Genomic DNA, 24,532 nt, shown 5'->3' on the forward strand with positions numbered 1-24,532 from the left:
TATTATCATTGTAAGTTTGACAGATGATGAAACTGAGACTTGACAAGTTAATTTCACCAAGGGTAAACAACATCCATTTAAAGCATTCCTCAAATATTGGGGCGCCAGGCTGACTCAGTAGAGCATGCGACTCTTGATCTCAGGGTTGTAGGTTCAAGCCCCACATCGGGTGTAGAGGTTACTTAAAAATAAAATTTTTTTAGGGGCGCCTGGGTGGCTCAGTCGGAAGAGTGTGCAACTCTTAATCTTGTGGTCGTGAGTTCAAGCCCCACATTGGATGTAGAGATTACTTAAAAAAAAAAAAACAAAAAAAACCTTGGGGCATCTGGGTGGCTTAGTCAGTTAACTGTCTGCCTTCGGCTCAGGTCATGATCTTGGGGTCCTGGGATCGAGCCCCGCATCCGGCTCCCTGCTCAGCGGGGAGTCTGCCTCTCCCTCTGTCTCTCCCCCTGCTTGTGCTCTCTCTCTCTCAAATAAATAAATATTTATAAATATTTTTTAATATTTTTATATTTTATATTTATATTTTAATATTTTTATAAATATTAAAATATATAAAATCCTTATTTATTTATTTATTTTTAAGATTTTACTTATTTAAGATTTTATTTATTTATTTGAGAGAGAGAGAGCACAAGCAGGGGGAGAGGCAGGGGGAGAGGCAGAGGGAGAGGGAGAGGGAGAAGCAGGCCCCTGGCCAAGCAAGGAGCCGGACTCGGGGCCCTATCTCAGGACCCTGGGATCATGACCCGAGCCAAAGGCAGACGCCTAACCGCCTGAGTCTCCCAGGTACCCAATAAAATCTCTCTCTTTTTTTTTTAAAGATTTTATTTATTTATTTGACAGCGAGAGACACAGCGAGAGAAGGAACACAAGCAGGGGGAGTGGGAGAGGGAGAAGCAGGCTTCCTGCAGAGCAAGGAGCCCGATGCGGGGCTCGATCCAAGGACCCTGGGATCATGACCTGAGCCGAAGGCAGATGCTTAACAACTGAGCCACCCAGGCGCCCCTAAAATCTCTTTTTTAAAAAAGAAGATGGTTGTCTATAAGCAAAGAAGAGAGTTCTCCCCAGAAACCAATGTCGGTGACACCTTGACCTTGGACTTCTAGCCTCCAGAACTGTGATAAAATAAGCTTCCGTTGTTTAAGCGGCCCAGTCTGTGGTATCCTGCACGGCAGCCTGAGCTGACCGATACAGGTGGCATTTGAGAACTCAGATTTTGGGAGCGTTCCCACCATTCCCTAAATGATGAATGGCTCACTGTGCCTAAACTGTTCCTACGAACACTGTGGTTTATGCCGAACACCCGCTTTCCTTCTTGGGATCTGGGATTTTTGTACGTACTAGCCAGAGGGTGCCTGCATGACTGGCTCCTGATAAAAGTCCTGGACTATCAGGCTCAGGTGAGTTTCCCTACAGACAATGTGACATGTGTGGTCACGGTTCATTGCTGGAAGAATTAAGCATGTCTTGTGTGACTGCACTGGGAGAAGGGTCTTAGAAGCTTGTTCCTGGCTCCCTCTAGACCTGGCCCCATGCACCTTTTCCTTTTGCTGATTGTGCTTTGTGTCCTTTTGCTGTCATAAATCTTAGCCATGAGGGGACGCCTGGGTGGCTCAGTTGGTTAAACGTCTGCCTTCGGCTCAGGTCATAATCCCGGGGTCCTGGGCTCCTTGCTCAGTGGGGAGCCTGCTTCTCCCTCTGCCTGCTGCACCCCCTGCTTGTGCTCTCTCTCACAAATAAATAAATAAAATCTTTAAAAAAAATCATAGCCATGAGCACAACTACATGGAGTCACTCAGAGTGAATCATCGAACCTGGCTGGGGGTGGTCTTGGGGTCCCCGGACACAAAGCGTCTTCTACATAGCACCACACCATCATTCTCAAAGCCCCTCCATTTCTTGCTTTAACTGCGGGAATTGCTGTCAGCCCCTCAGGGGCAGGGTCCTTACCCGAGGCGCCTTCTTATTTCCAATGCCTGGCACAGAGCCAGCTCCCAGTAAAAGTCGGCCGACTCTTTTTTTTTTTTTTCTTAAAACAACAGAAATGTATTATTTAATGGTTCTGGAGGTTAGAAGTCTGAAATCAAGGTGTTGGCAGGGCCATGCTCCCTCTGAAGGCTCTCAGAGCGGGGTCCTTTCTTGCCTCGTCCAGCTTCCAGTGGCTCCCAGCAATCTTTGGTGCTTCCTAGCTGGCAGATGTAATGTTCTGATTTCTGTCTCCATTGTCACGTGACTCTTTCCTGTGTGTGTCTCTGTGTGTGTGTGTCTCTCTCTCTTTTTAATTTTTAAAAGTTTATTTATTTAAGTAATCTCTACACCGAACGTGGGGCTCGAACTCACAACCCCGAGACCAAGACTCACATGCTCTTCCCACTGAGCCAAGCAGGTGCCCCCAGACATTTTTGATAAAAAAGGACAGTACTGTAAATGTGTTTTCTCTTACTTATGATTTTCTTAATAACATTTTCTTTTCCTTAGTTTATTTGATTGTAAAAATACAGTATATAATACATAGAACATACAAAATATATATTAATTGACTGTTTATGGTATCAGTAAGGTTTCTGGTCAACAGTAGGCTATTAGTAGTTAAGTTTTGGGGGAGTCAAAAGTTATATATGGATTTTCTTTTTTTTAAGATTTTATTTATTTATTTGTCAGAGAGAGAGAGTGGCAGGCAGAGGGAGAAGCAGGCTCCCTGCTGAGCAAGGAGCCTGATGTGGGACTCGATCCCAGGACCCCGGGATCATGACCTGAGCCGAAGGCAGACGCTTAATGACTGAGCCACCCAGGCGCCCCTATTATCTTCACATTACTGATGAGGAAACTGAGGCCCAGAGAGGTAAAACAAATCCCTGGTATCTTATGTGGTTAGTGTGGCAGATTATAATTTCCAAAAATGGTCACAGCAATATTTCTGGTCCCATCTGCTTTTCCAGAACCATGTCACTCCCCATCAAGAAACAGAATCTTGGGGTGCCTGTGTGGCTCAGTTGGTTAAGCATCTGCCTTCCACGTCGGGCTCCCTGCTCAGCAGGGAGTCTGCTTCTCCCTCTCCCTCTGCTGCTCCCCCTGCTTGTGCTTTAACTCTCTCTCTCTCTGTCAAATAAATAAATAAAATCTTAAAAAAAAACCCAGAATCTTATTTCTTCTCCATCTGAACCTGGGCGGGACCTTGTGATGGCCTCAATGCCTTGGGTTCAGGGGAAGTGATGCTACATAACTTCCAAAACTAGGTCATGAAGATGATCCAACTTCCACCTGCCTTTCTCTCTTTCAGGATGCTTGGACTTGGAACCCAGCCACCATGCTGCGAGGAAGTGCAAAACAACTGCGGGGAAAGGCCCATGTGGAGAGGAAGTGACACGTGGGCTACAACCAGCATCAGCTGCCACACTGGTGAGGGGGTCTTCAGGTGACCCGGTCTTCGGCCTCCCAGTCTTCCAGCTGAGACCCCAGATAAAAAGGAGCAGAGATAAGCCATTATCGCTGATGTGCTGCTCTTCTGAATTCCGGACCCACAGCATACAACCAAGAAGTTCAGGCGTAGCTTGACTTTGGACGAGGCTGGATCCAGGGGTTTGAAATCCCTGCATTCCTCAGCTTTGCCTTCTCTATGTTGTCTTCATTTTTCAGCTCCTTCTGGGGTTCCCTGGCAACCTCAAGTTCTCCCTATCAAGTGATGTCTTTGAGTTTCATCCACGTTGTAGCATGCATTAGTACTTCGCTCTTTTTTTATGGCTGAATACTGTTCCATCATAGGGATAGACCACATTTCATTTAGCCACTCATTAGTTGAAGTGTCTCCTTAAATTCTGCACTCTAGGGGCTCCTGGCCGGCTCAGTTGGTGGAGCACACGATGCTGATCTCAGGGTTGTGAGTTTGAGCCCCACGTTGGGTGTAGAGATTACTTAAAAATAAAAGCTTTTGTTTTTTTTTAAAGATTTTATTTATTTATTTGACAGAGAGAGACACAGTGAGAGAGGGAACACAAGCAGGGAGAGGGGGAGAGGGAGAAGAAGGCTTCCCGCAGAGCAGGGAGCCTGATGCGGGACTCGATCCCAGGCGCCCCAAAAATAAAATCTTAAAAAAAAATTAATTCTGCACTCTAGACACTTTATTTGCCTCATCCTAGCCCTGGGAGCTGACTGCAGGAAGCAGTAAAGTTTAAAATGTGTATTCCTAATGGGCAGGTGGCTCTCCTCCAATCCTTGACTCAGGGATCCCAGCTCCTGACATCTCATGGCTCTGCCTTATCCACCAAGCTGTGTAACAACTCTGCTGCATTGTTAAGTGTGTCTATGGAAAGCAACCGCTGTACAAAAACATAAACAAACACTTCTCCAGATTAAACAGACAAGAATAAACTCTTTGTAAGCTTTAATTATAATTTAAGTATAGTCTTTATTTTTTTTAAGATTTTATTTATTTATTTGACAGACACAGCGAGAGAGGGAACACAAGCAGGGGGAGTGGGAGAGGGAGAAGCAGGCTTCCCGCTGAGCGGGGAGCGCGATGTGGGGCTCGATCCCAGGACCCTGGGATCATGACCTGAGCCGAAGGCAGACGCCTAACAAACTGAGCCACCCAGGCGCCCAGCAGTTGACAAACTTAAACATGAAGAGCGTTCTTTGTCAGAAAGGCAAATATTTTCCTTCTGTTTCTTCTGCTTCATCCCACCTGTGAACAAGAGACCTGAATTTACAAAGTGTTATTGAATATTTTTAACCAATAACATTTGTACCAGCTATTTTTGCTGTGTAACAAATCACCTGCCGTCCAACACTTAGTGGCTTAAAACCAGAACAGTTTATTATCTTGCACATTTTCAGAGGGCTGGTGTGCAGGAGTGCCTTAGCTGGGTGGTTCTGGCTTCCGCTCTTGCTCTCTCGTGAGGTTTCGGCCAGAATGGTGGCTGGGGTCTCATCTCAAGGCTCGTTTGCACAGAAGGATCTGCTTTCAAGCTTATTCACATGACTGTTGGCAGGTAGCCTCTGTTCCTTGCCACATGGGCCCTCCATAGGTCTTCTTGATATGTCCTTGCAATAAGGTGTCTGTCGTCCCCTAGAGCAGGTGACAAGGGGGAGGGCGAGAGAGAGAAAGGAAGAGAGAGTGAGCGCGGTAGAGCATGCAGGAACACTAGAACAAGCAAGAAGGAAGCCTCAATGGATGCCTTTTATGAGCTACTGTTAGAAGTTATGCACCGTCCCTGCACCAAATTCTGTTCATTAGAAGTGAGACACTAAGTCTAGCCCACTCTCAAGGGGAGGGGAATTAAGTATCGTCGCTTGAGTGGAGGAATATTAAAGAATTCATGCATGTATTGTAAAACTACCACTCTAATATAGTATAAGTTAACTTTAATAATTTCCTAATGAAAGATGATATGGAATTTATATTTTATACGTAATATATATTTTACATGTAAGTCACAGGCAGTGCAAGGAGGACCCCTGCTCTGGTCCCTGAGCCGCAGGGGGCCCCATGCTTTGGAGTGCCTTCCTCAAAGTGGTCTAAAACCTCCTCTGGTGGCTGGAGCCAGATGTACCATTTGAATGAAGAGTCCCTGGTCTGGACCATGACCCACATGGGCCCTGATCCCCATTTCTCCCTCTTGGAGATGCTCTTACCCTCTACCTTATGTATGGGGTCAGAGAGATGCCCTGATGAACTTTGGCTCTTTTTTTAAGATTTTATTTATTCATTTGAGAGAGAGCGCACACAAGCTGGGGGAAGAGCAGAGGGAGAGGGAGAAGCAGGCTCCCCACCGAGCTGGGAGCCCAACGCAGGACTCGGTCCCAGGACCCTGAGATCAGGACCTGAGCCAAAGGCAGACGCTTAACCGACTGAGCCATCCAGGCGCCCCTGAACTCTGGTTCTTATACCTATGGTGCTGACCCCGTGCTCCATGGTCAGTTCCAGGGGGGTGACCTGGCAAGAGATTGCTCCTGTTGACTGGTGTGGCATTTCTTTTACAGGATTTCATGAGACCGGGCCATCAGAATGGTGATGACATACCGATTTTGTGTGACTCTTGTTCATGTCGTTTATAGGTCATATTCAAAGCTTTAGTTTTGAACAATCCACTGCCAACTCTTGGGGTTGCGCTGCATATGGAGGCCCATGTATCAATCCCTACACATCATCATTCCAACTGTGGGGCAGCCTCCAGGCTAGAGCCCCCAAAGGTGGCAAAAGTGGTGGCAGGACCCAGTTTGTCCCCTGCCACTGGCACCCAGAGAAGTCATTCCCTCCAGAGGCTCTGCATCAGGAATCAGGCAGTCCTTTGGGCCATGTCTACCTCCTCCAAGGACTTTGAGATGATTGCTCCACAACTCCAATGGCATGTCTTTGCTCATCAATGTGGTGACATCGTGCTCCCCCAGGTCGGTCCCAAGCCATACCAGATGAGGAATGGACATTCTTTGTACAAATGGGACTTCTCTTCTCACTGCCATGGGCCCCTTGCCTATCCTCCCCACTGGCGGTGGAGTGTGGAAGGCAGGGGTGCAATTGAGGTTGCAGCAGATCTCATTCTAAGAATGTGGTGATTATTGTTTAAAGAGTTCAAGAGAAGACATGGTTAGAAGATGTGTGTTTTCATATTTTTGCCATAAAATTCCAAACAGTAAATTTAACATGACCAGAAAATGAAGGATTGTCTACATTTTCCTGCATACTCTGCAGAAGACTTGCTTTTGTGGTCCTTATCGACAAAGCACGGGGACAACTTCTGTAGGAATCGTCCCTGGAAGCCAGTATTTATGGGCAGCCCAATGGATGATGCAGTGTCATGAGGAAGATGTGACCGGCACTAAATAAATGGCTTAGGGACCTGAAGAGGTAAGAAGATCTATGTTTTTCCAGTACAAACAGGTTCTAAAGAGCCATGGTACTGTGTGATAATAGAGAATATAGATTGGTCTCTGCTCCTGGTTCTTGACACAGAGCTCCTGAAACCGTTGGAATTTCCTAAGTGATAAGAGCACTAGGAGCATCTTTTATTCTATTGAGATGACTCTGGGTGGGCTCCTGGATGGCTCCAGGATGGAGGATGGTCACTAGAAGGCCAAGACTTTATCAGAAGCTTTTTCAGCCTCATCCCTCCTGTTCAGTTCTCATCCCTTCCCGTTCTCTAGAGGGGAGAGGGGCTGGAGATGGAGTTAATGACCGATCATGCCTGTGTGAAGAAGCTTCCATAAAAATCCCAATAGCATGGGATTCAGAGAGATTCCAGGTTGGCGAACACAGCCACACCAAGAGGGTGATGCACCCCAACTCCACAGGAACAGAAGCTCTTTTGCTTGGGACCCTCCCAGACATGGCCCTGTGTATCTCTTCATCTGGCTGTTGTTCATCTGTATCCTTTATCATATTCTTTAATAAACTGGTAAATGTAAGTAAATGTTCCCCTGAGTTCTGTGAGCTGCTCTAGCAAGTTAATCAAAACTGAGGAGGGGGACGTGGGAACCTCTGATTTACAGCCAAATCTGACAGAAGTTGTGGGTCACCTGGAGATCTACTACTTGTGATTGGCATCTGAAGTTGTGGGCGGGACAGTCTTGTGGGACCGAGCCCTTAACCTGGGGATGTGACACTCTCTCTGGGTAGACGGTGTCAGAATTGAGTTCAATTGTAGGACACCCAGCTGGGGTCGCAGAGAATTGCTTGGTGTGGGGGAGAAAACCCTCCCACATCTGCTGTCTGCAATGTTGTGAGTACTCTGGGCAAGTCACAAAAAAGACATCCGAGAAAAAGAAATACAGGAGGTGAAAAACTGGGTTCTTCTCTACATAGAGGTGAAAAACTAGTTGCTTTTCCTTTCTAGACACATTTGGCAATAAAGAACATCAGGAGTTGGTTCCTACACCCGAACAGGAAGAGATAGAGCCTGGACTCTGTAAGGATTCTTCGGGTGCCTTGAGTGGACAATAAACAAATACCTAAGTGCGTCTTCTCTACACTTTGTTCTAAATCTTCCTCAATAAATCACACTTCTGCATATGGACCCATGACTTCATAATGCATTTCAAAGTGTTTATATAGACAGATCCTGTAAACAAGTATTGGTTTGGGGTCCCACATACCTTAGGGGCAATGTGTCAGACAGCTTCTAAGATGGTCCCCAAGGATCCTGGCCTCCTGGTGTTCATGCTTTTGTGTGATCCCCTCCCCCTGAGTGTGGCCTGAATTTACTGACTTCTAACAAAGAGAAAATGGCAGAAGTGAGGGGATAGCATCACTGACGTTAGTTTATAAAAAAGACTGCAACTTCCATGTTAGGTGTACTCGCTCTCACTTGGTGGCTTGCTTTCTCTCTCTCTCTCTCTCTCTCTCTCACTCCATCCTTCAATTTGAGCCCAGCCAATATGTCAAGAAGTCCAGGCTCTCCTGTTGGAAAGGCCACATGAGAAAGAGAGTTCTGGAGGAAGGGAGGGTGCGGGGAGGAGAAATGAGGGCACCCCAGCCAGCAGCTAGGACTGATGCCAGCCAGCCACATGAGTGGCACCTCTCAGAAGTGAACCCTTCACCCCAGACCCGGTCAAGTCTTCAGTTTTTCATCATCTCAAACATTATTTTGGAGGAGGAGTAGCTTATTTGGTCAGTGAACCTGCATACATTTAGGAAAAAACAAAGCCAAGTAGAACAAAATGCCTACTTGTGTTATACTGAACATCGATAATCAGAGAAAGCGTATTATTTTTATGAAACCCAACTATTAAATGAGTCTCATTTGCCAAAGATTTACCTTAGTTACGTGACCTTGGACTCTCTTTGCTTCTAAAAGAATCTTTTCAAATCTAGCACGCTTAAAGTATTAAAAATTCCATATCCTCATTTTCTTGGAATTTGGGGAATTTTGATTTGTACCAGTGCATATTTATCTCTACATGCCAATCAGAACAGAGCTCCTTTGATTTAAGAGACGTCGCAGAAGAATTTTTTTTTCTTCTAATAACTTGACGGTTTCTTGTGGTTCAGTAATTGGGTGGTGCACATCTTTTTTATTCAGACGAGGCTGGAGGTAGAATTTGACCATCAGTGACTTCTCCCATTGACTAAGCTCCTGAAGACGGACCTAGGGTTGCCAAGATCTAATAGGAGTGTTCAACATGGTACCTGTGGCCACTCGTATTCACTGCAAGAGACAACATCCAAGGCCACGAGAGTATCTGTCCTTGGGCCCAGGGGTGGGGAAAATGGGTAGACCATGGGTCCACTTCCTCTATTTTCCTCCATTATCTGCTAAACCTAATTTATAGGCCTATTTCATTTTTTAATGTCTGGTGTGAACACTGCTCCACTTGATCCAGCCATATGAAGAAGTTGGCAAGGATTCCTTTGGCTGTCTTCTGTTCCTTTAGCTAAAGGCTTGGTCTCTGTTATGTGGACTACAGAAATTCATGACTGTTATACTTTCAATGTTGAGCATGCCCTTGACTTATAAAAAGGGTCCTTTTTGAGTGTTTGCTACTTTTTTCCTTAATTTTATCTTGAATGTATATTGCAACTGCTCTTTTCTCTGTCTTTTCTCACACGTTTATATTTATCACTGAAAAAAACCTTTCTGAATCATTTTGATTTAGATATTATTTGACTTTTGAATTTTAAAAAAATTTTTAATTTTTAATTTTTTAAGATTTTATTTATTTATTTGTCAGAGAGACAGAAAGGGGGAGCGAGAGCACAAGCAGGGGGAGTGGCAGGCAGAGGGAGAAGCAGGCTCCCCGCTGAGCAAGGAGCCCGAACTGGGACTCCATCCCAGGACCCTGGGATCATGACCCGAACTGAAGGCAGACGCTTAACCAACTGAGCCACCCAGGCATCCCCCGAAATTTTAAATTTTTAAAAAGGAATTACGCCTAATGCGGGGATTGAGCTCATGACCCTGAGATCAAGAGTCGCATGCTCCACCGACTGAGCCCGCCAGGTGCCTTATATTTTCAGTATTTTTTATGCTTCCTTAGTATTTCCTTAGTGGTCTACTTTTTGTTACAGAATCATTTTTTTAAGTGATCTGGAAGTTCTAGCTCCTGTTTTTAATTCAACTTATGAGTACCTGTAAGTTTTTTAAAAACTTATTTGACTCTACGTTTATCTAATTATCAGCAGCAGAAATGAAAGACTATTCATTCCTTCTCTCTTCTGTGAATGGGGTGTGAGTACTCCTGGGGTCACACAGACAGGAGTCTGGACACTCCAAGAGTCCCCCAGACTGGGGTGTTGGCCCACTTGGGGTAACACAGGTTGGGATGTGGACTCCCATGAGTCCCACAGAGTGCAATTTGGAAACACTGGGGTTAGACAGACTGGGTATACACACACTCCTGGTGTCACACAGACCGTACTAGGAATGCTTCTGGGGTTGCACAGACTGGGGTGTCAGCGCTCCTCAGGTCGCAGAGACTGGAATGTGGACGCTTCTGGGTACATACATACTGGGGGATGGACCTCCTGGGGTCACACAGACTGGGTTGTGGAGATTCCTCGGCTCACACCGAGTCAGGTAGGGATCATGAGCGTGTCCATATCCCAGTCTGTGACTCCACTAGAGTCCCCATTTATTTCTGCGAACACTTATGTCCACATAATAACCTCTCACCCCATTATATCCGACTGCAGGCTCTATTTCACCAGTCGTGACCACTCTGAAGTCCTTATACGTTTAGTAGGTGTTCCTCTCCTATATCTGAGTTTGGACCAGAAGGCTACTGTTGCCAGAATATTTACCATGAGCCTGGGTTTGAAATCTCACCAAAGGGGCACAGATGTTGGAAGACTTAATTTAACAACAGTCCAGGTTTAAGGTCAGAAAACAGGGCATGGATGATGGACTAGTTAACAGGAGTCAGGGTCAGCACTCCAAAACAACAGAGTATTACTGATGGTGAAGTTACTAACAAAAGCCCTTGTTTGAGCTCAGGCCAAGGGAGCATTAACAGTGGTAGCCTTATCAGTGAAAGGCAACACCACCAGAGGGGAATTGGCAGTGGACGAATTAACAGGGACTGTGGTTCAAAGCCAGATAAGAGGGACATTGATGGTAGAGGAGTGAGTACACAGGGTTCAATAATAGACCAGAAAGTCACTGACGGTGGGATAAAGAGACCCAGGTTTGAGGTCAAGGTAGGAGGGGCCAGGATTTTTAATTAGTTTGCAATTAATTAACAACTCAAAAGAACAGTTTGAATATCGAGGCTGAGAGATATTGCTATTAGAATAGTTAGCAAACGCTTCAACTCAGCCTAGAGGGGCATTTAGGGTATAATACGTAACAGAAGCCCTGTTTTAGGGTCAGACCAGAGAAAGAGGGATGGGAACAATTGAATAAATATATGGGTTTGAGTTTAGTCAAAAGGGGAATAGATTCTAAAATATTTAGCAGAGTCTGGGGTTGGAGTTCAGAATTGAAGGGCACTGGTGTTGGAAGAAATAACCGTATAAGCTCAATGGCAGACCCACAGGGCATTGGTGACACAACAGATATCAGAGGATCAGGTTTGAGGTCAAACCAGAGGGGAGTTGAGGGTGGTAAACTGAACCAAGGACCGGGTTTGGGGCCAGGCCTGGAATGGAGGGATTTGGGAATAGCTGAATGGCTGTGTTGGATAATTTTAGACCAGCAGAACTTTGAATATGGAAGAGTAAATAAGTCCTGGTTGAGAATCAGACAGACAAGAGAACAAGGATGGTGGAAGAGCTTTGATTAGGGACCAGGATGACATTGAAGGTGGAATGACAATAAAAGAGATCCTGGCTTGAGAACAGATGAGAAGGACATTGATGTTATGGTGGTTAATAGCTGACCAGGTCTGAGGTCAGACCAGTGTAGCACTGTGGCTTAAGAGTTAAAATGGCCTGGGTTCAAAGTCAGGTTGCAGAGGACTGCAGGTTGAATAGTTCGAAGGAAGTGCGGGTGCCACCAGTGTGGCATTCTTGGATGAAGAATTAACAGAGGTCTTGGTCTGATTTGAGACCGGAGGGGTCTTTCCGTTAGAATATGAAAGGAAGGCTCAGATTCAAGGTCATGTGAGAGGAGCAGTGATGGTAGGATATTTAACAGAGACCCTTGTTTTGAAGGCAGACCAGAAGGGCACTGATGGTGGGAATTGTTAATAGAGGTCACACCAGAGAGGAGGGACCTTGGAATAGTTCAAAACCAGATCAGGCGGCCTCAATGTTGAGGGTTGATGATGATGGAACAGTTTATAGAGAGGTCTGTGTTTGAGGTCAGGGCAGAGGGGCACCAGTAATGGAACAGCTTATAAAAGCTCTGGGTTTTGGTTGGTTGAGAAGCCTGTCATGTTGGATTAGTTGAAAGACACCCATGTGAGAATTTAGATCAAAGGAGGTCTTGGGGCACCTGGATGACCTAGTGGGCTCAGTCGGTAGAGCATGCAACTCTTGATCTCGGGGTTATAAGTTCGAGCCCCATGTTGGGTGTAAAGGTTACTTTTAAAAAAATAAAATCTTGGGACACCCGGGCGGCTCAGTCAGTTAAGTGTCTGCCTTTGCCTCAGGTCATGATCCCAGGGTCCTGGGATAGAGTCCCACATCAGGCTCCTTGCTCAGCGGGGAGCTTGCTTCTCCCTCTGCCTGCCGCTCCCCCTGCTTATGTGCTCGCTCTCTCTCTGACAAATAAATAAAATCTTTAAAAAAAGAGGTCTTGATGGAGTAAAAGCTAACAGAGTCTGGATTTGAGGTCAGACCAGAGATGCCTTGATGGTTCCAGAGTTCAAAAAGGCCCAGTTAGAGCAAAAAGCCGGTGGCGGTGGATATTAATCAGAGGCCCAGATTCAGTTGGACCAAAGAATAGTCAGCAGAATTTCCATTCCAAATAAGACCAGAGGGGTATTGATGGTGGAATAGTTTACAGAAGCTCAGGTTCAAGGTCAGAACAGAAGGGAAGTGATAATGGAATAGTTAACAGGCACGTGGGTTCTGAAGTCTGCCTAGAGGGGACTGATGCTACAAGTGTTACCAGTGTCCCAGGTTCAAGGTAAGATCAAAGGAGCAATTATAGGAAAATAGTAAAGAGAGGCCAGGGTTCAAGCTGAGATCATAGGGGTACAGAGAGTGGTACAGTTTCTTGAGGTCATGCCAGAGGAGCAGTGAGTGTGGAAAAGTTCACAGAGGCTCAGGTTTCAGACCTGAGGTGCAGTGATACTGAGTTAACTGAAGCCTGGATTCAAGGGCAAAGAGTTATGGATGGTGGAATTATAAATAGAGTCCCAGAGTTTAGACCCCTGTAGCTCTGATGGTGGAAGAGTTAAAAAGACTCGAGTTCAAAGGAAAACCAGGGATGCCTGGGGGGGCTCAGTTGGTTAAGTGTCTGCCTTCGGCTCAGGTCATGATCCCGGGGTCCTCCGATCGAGTCTCACATCAGGCTCCCTATTCAGGGAGGAGTCTGCTTCTCCCTCTCTGTCCCCTCTGCACCCCCTGCTTGCGCGCACTCTCTCTGTCAAATGAATAAATAAAATCTTTAAAATAAATAAATGAATAATGGTAAAATAATTAATGGAGGCCCAGATTCAAGGTCTGGACTGAGGGTCCTCTAGGTTGGAATGCTTGCTGAAGCAAAGGGGCACCGATCACAAATTAACAGAATCCGAAATCCAAGGTCAGATCAGAAGACAACAGCTGGTGGAACATTATAGAGAGGCCCTGGTTTGAGATTTGACCAGTGCTACACTGATAAGGTAATAATTAACAAAGGCTCCACTTCAAGCTCTGACTAGAGAGGCTCTCCATGAAGTAAACACACGGTTCAAAGTCAAAGGGCATATAACAGTTAATGGAGGCCTGGATTGGAGGCAAGACTAGAGTGGCGTTGATGACAGAATGGTTAAGAGTTCCAGATCTGATGTCACTGGAGGCACACGGATGATGGACAAGTTCACAGAGGCCTAAATTTGACCAATAAGATGACTTTTTTTATCGTTTGCTCATAACTTATTTCCTCGTAGGTTGTAAGTCAAGAAAAGGTATCACATGGGGTGCCTGAGTGGCTCAGTCGTTAAGCGTCTGCCTTCGGCTCGGGTCATGGTCCCAGGGTCCTGGGATTGAGCCCCGCATCAGGCTCCCTGCTCAGCGGGAGGCCTGCTTCTCCCTCTCCCACCCCGCCTGCTTGTGTTCTCTCTCTCACTGTCTGTCTCTGTCAAATAAACAAAATCTTAAAAAAAAAAAAAAAAAAAGAAAAGGTATCACAAAAATGAATTTAAAGTAGAATGTCAGGGCGCCTGGGTGGCTCAGTCACATGTGCCTCCTGATCTCAGGGTCGTGAGTTCGAGCCCCATGTTGGGCATAGAGTTCACTTTAAAAATAAAAACAAAATAAAATAAAGCAGAATGTCAACTCTGCCACCTCAAAATTTCACAAGAAAGAAACCCCCCCAAATCATGTATAACAGTATCTGTGATTAGCCATCTTGAATTCAGATTCAATAAACAACATGAAGAATGTGAAGAAATGAAGAAGGTGCTAGAGAAAAATGAAGTTCTCCCAACTGATCTTGTCCATCCACTGACTTTGGTTGAAACCGAGCACCTTTTCGGTGTTGGATAGTGTTCAGAAAGAGCTAACACAGCAGGCCTTGGAAAGGCCTGCTTCGAGGATGGCCCTTGGCTGGCATCTGGAAACTTGGATTTCACCACGGTTCTCACCACTCTGTGCCTCAACTGTTCGTATAAGCACTCTGGTTTATGCTGAACACCTGTTTTCCTTCCTGGAGGGTCTGGAAGTTGGGTGTGCGCCAGGCAGGGGGTGCCTATGTGACCAGCCCCCCAAAACAACCCTGGGCACTCAACCTTTAATAATGAGCTTCTCTGGGTTGTCAGGAGCCGTGACGGGGGGAATTAAGCATGTCCTGTGACTCCACTGGTAGAGGACCCTTGGAAGCTTGTGCCTGGTCTCCCGCGGACTTCACCCTGGGTGCCATTTCCCTTTGCCGATTGTGCTCTGTATCTTTTTTATGGGAAGAAATCATAGCTGTGTATACAACCATATGCTGAGACCAAGAGTCCTCCCGGCAAATCATTGAGTCTGCGTGGTTTGGGGGACCTCTGACACAGATAGATGCATGAACTTCATCATGAACGTCCAGCTTACTGATGTCCCTACCTCATCACCATTTGCCTTAAGGTCAAGATGGAAGCACTGTGTAGAAAAGCTTCTGGCTGCAAGTAACCACACTGTCAAATAACAGTGGCTTCAACAAACCAGTGATTTTTCCTCCTCCAACAAGACTGCTGGTGTTAGTTCGGTAGCTGGATAATGTTGGGCCAGGTTGGAGTGCCTGTGGCTCTGTGGGCTGACTCTGAGGCCTCACGATGGTAGGTCACAGTTCCCACTGAGCATCTGGGTATGGCAGCCTATGCAGCTGGAGGGAAGGGAGCGGCCGGAGCAAGAGCCTCCTTGGCATTTCTGGCAACTTTGACATCTCCTGGTGACTGAGGTCATTGACAAGGGATTTTGGTTCTCTGGCCCTCTGTCAATATCCCAAGCTTTCTCTCCTCACTCGGGACTCCCCTCAAATTGGAACATCACTTTACAGACTCCAAGCTGTGCTGGGCCTTGAATTGGGGCCCTGGGTGTGAGTGGAAGGAGCTAGGGGTGGTCTGGGGTTCCTCTGGGGATGGAGAGAGAATCCCCATCCCCTCCCCCCACCAGCAGGAGCCGCTAGCTCAGCCTTAGGGTCCATGGTTGTTTCTGCACGGGCTTCCTACTGCCTGTCCTCAATTCGTCTGCTCCCTGTTTGTGGGGAAGAACCTTGTGGGAGAGGCTGGGAGCCTCAGCCTTCCTGAGGAGCCAGCAGAGCCCAGCAGCAGACTAACAGCGTGAAATTCCTGGGGTAGAAGCCAATACTCCCCTCCTCAACTCCCCCACTGTCACTACACTGGCACAAGTCCCCATCACTGCTCACCTCGACTCCTGCAGGGCCTTGTGGCTGGTCTCCCCGCTTCCGCCCCTGCCCCCGCTCCAAGTCTGTTCTCTTCACAGCACCCAGAGGGGTCCTCTTACAACCAAATGGGATCGCGTCCTTCCTCCGCTCAATGGGGCGACTCACCTCTCACTCAGAAAAAGCCCAAGTCCTCACTGTGGCCACGAAGCTCTCCAGGATCAGGCCTGTCCGACCTCATCTCCTACCACACTCTGGTCCAGCCACACCGGCCTCTTCAACGAGTCTTCTGGCACACTTCAGCCTCAGTGCCTTTGCACTGCCTTTCCTCTCTGCCTAGAATCTTCTCTCCCCCACACTGCAGGTCCTTCTCACTTCACTCAGGTCTCTGTTTCAATGTCCCCGTCAGGAACGTCGTCCCTGATCACTGCACCAAAAAGAGCACACGACCTCCCACTCCTGCGCCTCTACCTCCTGTCCTCCCAACCCTGACCTTTAGCTGACCTGTGACATATTTTTGTCTATTATCTCCCTGCGATAGACTGCAAGCCCCATGAAGGCAGGCATTTCTGTCAGTTGAGATTACGGCTCTACCCCCAGTGCCTAGAACAGTTCCTGGTGCACGGTGGGTGCTCAATAATGTCTGTCCGATGCATGACTGAGCCAAACACTTACAGGGGGGCCCGTGACGCGGGAGGCATTCAATGACCGGTTGCTAAGTAAAGAAATTGATGCCAGAATGTGCAAATGCGGAAGTGAACCCCGGTCCAACTCGGGGGCTACAGCCGCCCCCTCCCCGAGCCCACCCCCAGGAGACCTGGGAGCCAGCCACGGGCACAACCACTGGAACTTTATTTACAAACACAAGGCTGGAGCGGGAGGCGGGAGGGAAGGCGGACACGGCAGGACCTACTTCTGCTCCCGCCTCCAGACGATGACCATGCCACTGGCGTCGCTGGAAGCCAGCAGGCTCTCGTCGCAGTTGAAGCTGACGTCCAGCACAGGGGCACTGTGGCCCTGCAGCTTGTTGACGGCGGCCTTGGCTGCCCGCTCCACATCGAAGAAGTGCACGCACATGTCCTCGCTGCCGGTCACTGCCCGGGGGACAGAGACAGAGGGGCATCGGGAGGTGTTGCCGGACACAGCAGGGGGGCCCTGGGTGTGGGGAGGTCTGGGAGGGACAGTCCCTGGACCTGGGTCACCTAGCTGTTTTAGTCCCGCGTCCAGAGTGTGAGGTCTCTGAGCTGTTTGGGGGGTGGGGAGGCTGTGTCTCACGTTGGGAAGTTTCTGGACTCTTGGGGGTCTTTGTTCAAAGTGGGAGGCTGTTGGGGTGTGAGAGTTCTCGAGGCCCATGAAGTCTGGGCACCAGGGGGCTGTGCTGTCCGAGTCAGATCAGCACCAGCCCCGCTCCCTGCCCCTCCCCAAGCCACCCAGACCCCCCCGACTCTGCGGGACTCACCCACACAGGCCCCCTGGCGGAAGGACATGAGGGGGCAGAAGATGCTGCGCACGGGGTGTGAGCTCTGCTCAATGGGGAAGCTTCTCTTCAGCTGCAGCGTCCCCTCGTTGTCCACCACCCTGAGGGAAGGATGAGAGCGGGTCGGGGTGTCGCCTCAGCTCCAGACGGCAACGAACGGGGGGCGGGCCAGTCTGTGTCCCCACCCCGGCGCCCGAGTTCTTTTCAAGGTTCACAAAGTCTGGTTCTGAGATGACTGCGCATACCTAACAAGCACGGGCTGGTATGTGCGTTCGTGACAGTTTGGAAGCTACCTGTTGATGGAAATGGGGAGCCTCTGCAGTGTGACTCACTAGTTTCTCTTTCTAGGGGTCTCTAAGAGATCTTGGTGGTAAGACGGGCACAAGGAGGGGAAAGGCCGACCAAACTGGACACGTCTGTAATGCGGAAAACGACGAGCCATTCAAAAGAATGACTGAGCCAACAGCACTGCAGGGGATGTGGGAGCAGTTCAACAGGCGCCGTCTGGTGAGGAAAGCGAGATGTGGGGAAGGATGGAGAAGGAGCCCGCTTCCGTGAGACGATGACCCTCCCTCCGAAATGTGGGGGTGGGTGCGCACGCCTCGGGTTACAGGGGAGAGAACAAAATGTAGGAAAGAACATACAGAGTTGCTGGCTGAGGTGGCAGGAAGAGGAGGAAAGAAGGGAGAGGATTGGGGAGGAGATAGCCCCACATTTGGGAGTACGCCTAAATTAAGAATTACACATACGTGGGTGCCTGGGTGGCTCAGTTGGTTAAGCGACTGCCTTCGGCTCAGGTCATGATCCTGGAGTCCCTGGATCGAGTCCCGCATCGGGCTCCCTGCCGAGCAGGGAGCCTGCTTCTCCCTCTGACCCTCCCCCCTCTCACGTGCTCTCTCTCTCTCATTCTCTCTGTCTCAAATTAAAAAAAAAAAAAAAATCTTTAAAAAAAAAAAGAATTACACATACGTCTTATGTGCGTGTGTGATTTTTTTTTTTTTTTTAAAGAGTAGAAAAACAAAATAGTAGAATAGAAAGCATCCTGTTGGGCGGTGGTTTTCAGGCCTGGCTGGACATCGCTTGGGGAACTTTTCAATATACCAAGGTGCCCAGGCCCGTTGCAAGGCTTCTGAAATCACTGGCCTGGAGCGGGGCCTGGCCATTACCTTGTGAAACCCTTCAGGTCATTCCAGCATGCAGCCCAGACTGAGAACTGCATTTGGGTAACGTGTCATAGGTGAGTGGGGACAGTAAATTCCTCCGCTTAAAAACACCGAAAAAGAAAAAGAAAAAAAAAAAGAAGGAAGGATAGATGGAAGGAAGGAAGGAAGGAAGGAAGAAAGGAAGGCAGGAAGGAAGGAAGGACCACTGCTCCAAGAGGGCCCTAGTCTATGTCATGCCTCAGGTTGCTCATCTGTAGAATGGGCACGATCACAGCCCCTCCTCACAGTGCTGTTCGGAGGATTAAGTGGAGTGCTCCGTACGAGGTGTTTCCACGGGGCCTGACAGCAGCCCTTTCTACGTAAGCATCAGCTACTCCTGCCACCACTCCTCCCATGGATACCCGGCACTATCATACGGAGACCCGACTCCCCTGCTCACTCAAATTAACCTGATGGAGGAGACCGGCCCTGAGGCCCTACAGGTTCTCCTCCGACGAGGAGCCAGGGCTGCCGTCCCAGTCTGATGGAGGCGGCCTGGGCAGGGAAGACCTACCTGTAGAGTAGCAGCTTGTTGAGGCAAGCATTGATGAGCAGTGAGGGGTCCCGGGCCTCACGGCTGACCCAGGAGCGGGCGGAGATGCTGGTCACAGGGCTCCCCTCATGCACCACCAGACGCTTGGCTTTGGTCAGTTTCCCTGGAACGACGGGGGGAGAGGAGGCAAAATAAGGGGGAGGGGGGGCTGTGCGCTGGGACGGTGGCAGCGCCAATACCCAGATGCAGGCCTGGGGCCTGCCTACCTGTGGCCATGTCGAAGAGGAAAGAGAAAATACTGCCACGGTCATCTCCGGCCCAGAGCAGCCGGCCAGGGGCATCGAAGGACAGAGCGAGGACCCGGCCCGTCAGCTTGCTGGAGCCACCCTTCACTTTCTTGCCCGTGGAGATGTTCATGACGTGCACGTTGTGCTTGGCATTCCCCACCTGTGGGTGAGACCGGCACACCATCATCCTGCTCTCAGCCAGTCCCTCCTTGGGTCTGACCATAATGGAGCTGCTGTCGATGGAACTGGCGGACTCCTACTGGAGTCTAACCCCGGTGGGGGGGGCGGGCTGTGGCGGGTAGACTGGGAGGTGACCGAGGCCTGTGATCCTTTAGAGCCAGCCCCTCTTGCCATCTAACCAGGACGGCCAGCACCTCCCGTGACAGGCTGGTAATGACAGCTGGTCTGCTTCCCGCCTGGTCCCTGCCGGACACTTGCCTATACTGGGGCCGGTGCTGCGGCAGGAGGGATCCCAGAGCACAGGCTCACTCAGCCAGTGCCCTCTCTCCCGCTCAGGAGCAGGCCAGATTTTCACTTCTTTCCCCCGCCCTCTGACTCTCCATCCTGGGGCCGGACCACAGTGGGGCTGTGCCACTGGGATGAGCCAAGCCTTCCGACTAAGTCACCCTGCCCGCCGACCAGCAGCCCCTGGGGTTGGAAGACGGCAGCACTGCTGTTGACGGGACCCAAGGGGTACCAGAGCCGGGACTCTGCCTCCTGACCAGTCCCCCCCTGGAGTCTATCACAGCAAGCCCCCCCTCCCACCCCACCAAGCACGGTGTCCCTGTTCTGACCCGTTTCCCTCTGAGTCTAACCACAGGAGGACCGTGGTGAGGGACTAGAGGGGACCCCCTCCCCCCCACACACACACTGACTCCCTGGGACAGCTCTCCTGGCCCGGCACCCTGCCCTCGGCGAGCGGGCACCCCGGAGCCTGACCACAGTGAGGTTGTTGTTGACCGGCTGGAAGGTGCAGCAGAGCAGTTCGGCGCCATCGGGGTCAGGAATCTCCCGGATGCAGCGGCCGTCCTCAGAGGCCCAGATGCGCATGGTAGCATCGAGCGAGGTGGACACGAGGATGTCGTTGGAGAGGGACCAGGCGAAGTCGGAGACGCCGCGGGTGTGGCCCCGCAGCACGCGGAGCACCGTGGGGGGGGCGGGCACCAGCTGGCAGAGGGAGATGCTGCCGTCGAGAGAGCAGCACGCCAGGCGGTGCCGGTCGTCGTTGGCGAAGCGCACCCTTGGGACTGCAATGCCAAGAAGCCGTTGGTGCGACTCGGCATGCTCACCGGGCGCTTTCATTTATAAAAGGCTCTGCCGCGGGGGCTGGGGGCTGGGACCCACTGCGCCAAGCACAGGGGCCTGCGCCAAGGGCTTTCCTGGCTGAGAACGGGAGTGGGAACCCGAGAAGGCCCTCTGCCAAAAGCTCCCTAAATTGTAGCCAGCGCTTTACGATTACCAAAGTCTTGGCGGTCTGTAAAACCTGCGCTGCCCACTGCAAGGGGAGTTCTCTGTAGCGAAGGCTCTGAACCCTTCCAAGCAACTCACGACCCCAGAAGCCTCCTGCCAAGTCCTCTTTTGAGCTGCCGAGCCCTTTTACGATAGCCCAAGTACTTGAGATCTTGCAGACCGCTTTACTTTGCGGAGGGCTTGTGGGCTTGGGGAAAGGTTTAGGGATGGCAATTCCTCCTTCGGAGGTGGGCCAGAGACTCTGGGTTCCAGGAAAGGATGCGCTGAGTAGTTGTCACAGTTCAGGCAAATGAGTGGTGAGGGGACCCGCTGACCTGCTGGCTTACCTGCCTCATCCACGTGCTGGTCGAAAACATGGTACATGCCCGCAAAGGCGTAGTTCTCACTCAGCGAAGTATCCCCGGCCATGGCTCTACTTGCTTCTGCCGCTGATGTGGGCACCACACTGCCAGGGGGCCTGGGCCCCAACAGGAGTGGGGGGCAGGTAACGTGAGGTAGGTGCTAGCATTCAGGCCCCACGGCCCCTCTCCCCCTTACAAGCCCCCGGCTCACAGCCGCCCCTGTGCGTACCTGTCCTCATAGACAGCACGGTTCATCTGTGCCTGTAGCTGGTAGGAGCCTCGGCTGACGGAACGGCGGTGCCCACGGGCCCCCAGGGCCCGAGGATCGTCCTCAAAGTCCTGCAAACAGAGGGTCAGGGTGGGCACATCTTGAAAACAGTCCTCCAGAACCAGGGGTGCCTGGGCGGCTCAGTTGGTTGGGCGACTGCCTTCGGCTCAGGTCATGATCCTGGGGTCCCGGGATCGGGTCCCACATCTGGCTCCCTGCTCGGCGGGGAGTCTGCTTCTCCCTCTGACCCTCCCCCCTCTCATGCTCTCTCACTCGGCCAATAATCAATAAATGTTCTGTGGAGAAAGAATGGATACTTTCCCCCTGAAAACCACTCAGCACCGTCTCTTGCTTCATTGCAGTCTCAGCTCAACCGTCACCTCCTCGGAGAGGACTTTCCTGATCATCCCCATCAGACATAGCTTCCCTCTGTCCCCTACGTGAGTCTCATTTTATCCCAAGTCTGCTTTACTTTTCCATCTTGGCACTCCTCACTATAAGCCGTGTTAATTACTGATTTATCTATCTGGTTTTGCATGTCTATTGACCTATTTATCTTGTTTATTGCCTATTTATCAACCTGTTCATCTTGTCTGTTGTCCATTTATTGACCTATCATATATTATCTCTTTTTGCCCTCTGCTTATCCTAAGAGCCTGGCACGGTGCCTTGCACATAGAGGTGCCCGACAAGTCTGCTGAGTGAATGTATATGGAGGCAGGTGGCGTGCGTGGTAGGCAGTGTGGGGAGGAGCTCACCTCCATGCGGTCTAGGGTAGTTCGGCTGCTGCGAACGATGCTGTTGCTATAGGCACGGGCACTGCCTGGTTCGGAAAGGGGCCCGTAACGCTGGCCCAGCAGCTGACCACGCAGCCTCAGGTACTGCCGACGCAGTGCTGGGGGGTGCCCAGCCTTGGCATTCTCCCGCAGCAGCTGGCTGCGCCGTCGGATGTACTGTGTCCGAAACTGTGGAAACGTTGGTGTGCGGTACGCGTTGTACCTATGATGGCGGGAGGCAGGGTGGGCAGCAGGCACAGGATAGAGGGAATCAATCAGCTCAGGGGATGGTGAAAGAGAGTGAGGTGTGTGGCAGTGAGGGGTCAGGATGGCAAGTGATCAGCAGTGGTGATCGGGGTCCCTCTGGTGCTGTGATGAGGGTGGGTCTACAGTAATAAAGGGCATGGCGATGAAGTCACTGTGGGGACAATGGAGGCCGTCTGCAGCTTTGCTGGAGTTGGTATGAGGTGTCAGTGTAGACAACAATAGGGCTCAGGGTGACATGGTGATGGGGGTCACTGTGGGGCAATGATGGAAGTCAGTATGGGATGGTGATGGGGTCAGATTGGGGAAGTGATGATGGTAAGAGAAGTCTGCGGAGGGGGGGGGGCAATGGTGGGGAATAGGATGTCACCAGCCTGAGCTCCATCACCCCCTCCCAAAGGCTCTGACAGCACAGCCTCTTTGCGCATGCCCAGATCTGACCGCATTTTCCCAGCATGCTCTTTACGACCCTCTTGCCAGCCCGTCTCTGCAGGCAAGCCCCCCACACCCTGCTACTGCGCATGCTCACCTCCGGCATGCCCACGCAGCCGCATAAGTCAAGTTCTCCGCCCAGCCTCACTTATCTCCATTGCGCATGCACCACAGTAACTTCCGCTCCCATGGGCTTCGACCCCACGCCTCACCTCGCGTCTACTGCTAAGACCTGCTGCCACACCGCTGCCATTCCCCGGCCTCCTCTTCTGGCGTGTCCCCCCGCGGGAGCCTGCAGGACAAGGGCCTGGAATGTCAGCGTTTCAAGTGAAGGGATTTAATTCCTCCCCTTCCGCCAGGCGATCGTTGCCGTAGACACCGAGTCCCTCGACGCCGGGACGTCACGAAATACCACCCGGCAGCTAGCATGGTCATCACCCCAGCCCTGCCCTTCCCGGGCAGTTCCCGGAAGACTCACAACAGCGATTCAGATCTGATCCCGCCCCTCCCCGGTCACCATAGCGACGCCCCTCCTCCCGTCTAGCAATCCTTCTTGGCATTCCCCATCCATCTTGTTCCCCCCGCCCTCCGCCTTCCCTTCTCGGGTTCAAGAGCAGGACCCGGATTCAGAGACCACCTCCGGGGCTGCCTCCGGCTCTTGAGGCCCCCGGGGCGGCCCTGAGACCAGTGTCGCCCTTTCCTCCTGTCTCTCTGCTCCCTCTCTCAGGCTCCAGGCAAGATGGCCGCCTGCTGCCAGGAAGAGCTGCCAAGCACAGAGCGAATGGATAGGAATCCTTCCCAGGGCGTGGGAGAACCACGCAAGCGCGCTATGGGACAAGCGCGCTTCCGGCACAGGATGGAGGCTCCACCCCCAGTCCCTAATGGCATTTTTTGTATACACAAGAATAATATCCAAGGGCCAGAGAGACAGGAGCGAGTATGCGAATCACTCACTAAAAATTAGAAATACGACTTTCTTTTGAAACCGTGGAATAAACTGATTCTTAGGAGCACAATCTTGGCCAAGCAAGATTTGAAGCATAGGAGGGACCCCCATCATCACTGCTGATCACTTGCCATACCATCAAAAATAATCACATATGCAGAGGCTCCTAGGCTGTTCTCCAGTTCTTTTTTTTTTTCTTAGATTTTATTTATTTATTTGAGAGAGAGAGTACAAGCAGGGAGAAGGAGAAGCGGACTCCCCGCAGAGCAAGGAGCCTGACGCGGGGCTCCATCCCAGGACCCTGGGATCATGACCCCAGCCGAAGGCAGACGCTTAACCGACTGAGCCACCCAGGCGCCCCTGTTCTCCAGTTCTTAAAGTGATTGACAGGCCTCCATACAACCCTGGGATGAGAAGAGTCTGTTTTGTGGTGGGGGCGTTTGTGGGGGAGGTCGGGTTGGATGGTCCCAGGAAGTTTGGTCTGGGCCTGAGTCTCAAAAGGCAGAAGACATTAAGTAGGCGCAACAGGCTTCGGATCCCAAAAGGCTATCTGAACCATCCTTATTTCAACTCTTAACAGGAAGTTGCAACTCTTAACTACTCATCTTTTTTTTTAAAGTAATCTACATCCAATGTGGGGCTCAAACTTATTTCCCTGAGATCAAGAGTTGCAT

The 24,532-nt window shown here is 50.4% G+C and overlaps 1 protein-coding gene across 13 annotated transcripts; it reads right to left on the reverse strand.

Moving 5' to 3' along the window:
- Nucleotides 1-4,369: 4,369 nt before the first annotated feature.
- WDR13 (WD repeat domain 13) lies at nt 4,370-23,705 on the reverse strand. 13 transcript variants are annotated; one of them, XR_013444693.1, is made up of 12 exons: nt 23,391-23,487; nt 23,125-23,204; nt 22,199-22,405; nt 21,402-21,511; nt 21,158-21,288; nt 20,301-20,608; nt 19,341-19,521; nt 19,096-19,237; nt 17,362-17,480; nt 16,816-16,996; nt 4,777-5,068; nt 4,370-4,684 (listed from the first exon to the last, which is right to left on the reverse strand). XR_013444693.1 is itself a non-coding variant. In XM_036091265.2 (11 exons), the coding sequence occupies exons 2-11, from the start codon at nt 23,163-23,165 to the stop codon at nt 4,933-4,935; spliced, it is 1,590 nt and encodes a 529-aa protein (XP_035947158.1). In that variant the 5' UTR covers nt 23,166-23,204; nt 23,550-23,705; the 3' UTR covers nt 4,370-4,932. The 13 variants fall into 13 exon arrangements, 11 of the variants coding, with proteins under 11 accessions (XP_035947158.1, XP_035947159.1, XP_035947160.1 ...); XR_013444692.1 differs by having other exon boundaries at nt 4,370-4,699; XM_036091265.2 differs by lacking the exon at nt 23,391-23,487 and adding an exon at nt 23,550-23,705 and having other exon boundaries at nt 4,370-5,068; nt 22,199-22,439.
- Between the last annotated feature and the right edge of the window lie 827 nt (nt 23,706-24,532).

Source organism: Halichoerus grypus, chromosome X (genome assembly GCF_964656455.1).
Source record: "Halichoerus grypus chromosome X, mHalGry1.hap1.1, whole genome shotgun sequence".
Lineage (NCBI taxonomy): Eukaryota > Metazoa > Chordata > Mammalia > Carnivora > Phocidae > Halichoerus > Halichoerus grypus.

What these genes read in the sequence shown, in the direction of transcription:
- WDR13 (XM_078064733.1), bottom strand. Translation starts at nt 23,472, where the DNA reads ATGCCAAGAAGGATTGCTAGACGGGAGGAGGGGCGTCGCTATGGTGAC. An exon ending in ATCAGATCTGAATCGCTGTT is followed by an intron (nt 23,205 to 23,390) that starts GTGAGTCTTCCG and finishes CTTGTCCTGCAG; the next exon opens with GCTCCCGCGGGGGGACACGC. An exon ending in GTCTTAGCAGTAGACGCGAG is followed by an intron (nt 22,406 to 23,124) that starts GTGAGGCGTGGG and finishes ACGTTTCCACAG; the next exon opens with TTTCGGACACAGTACATCCG.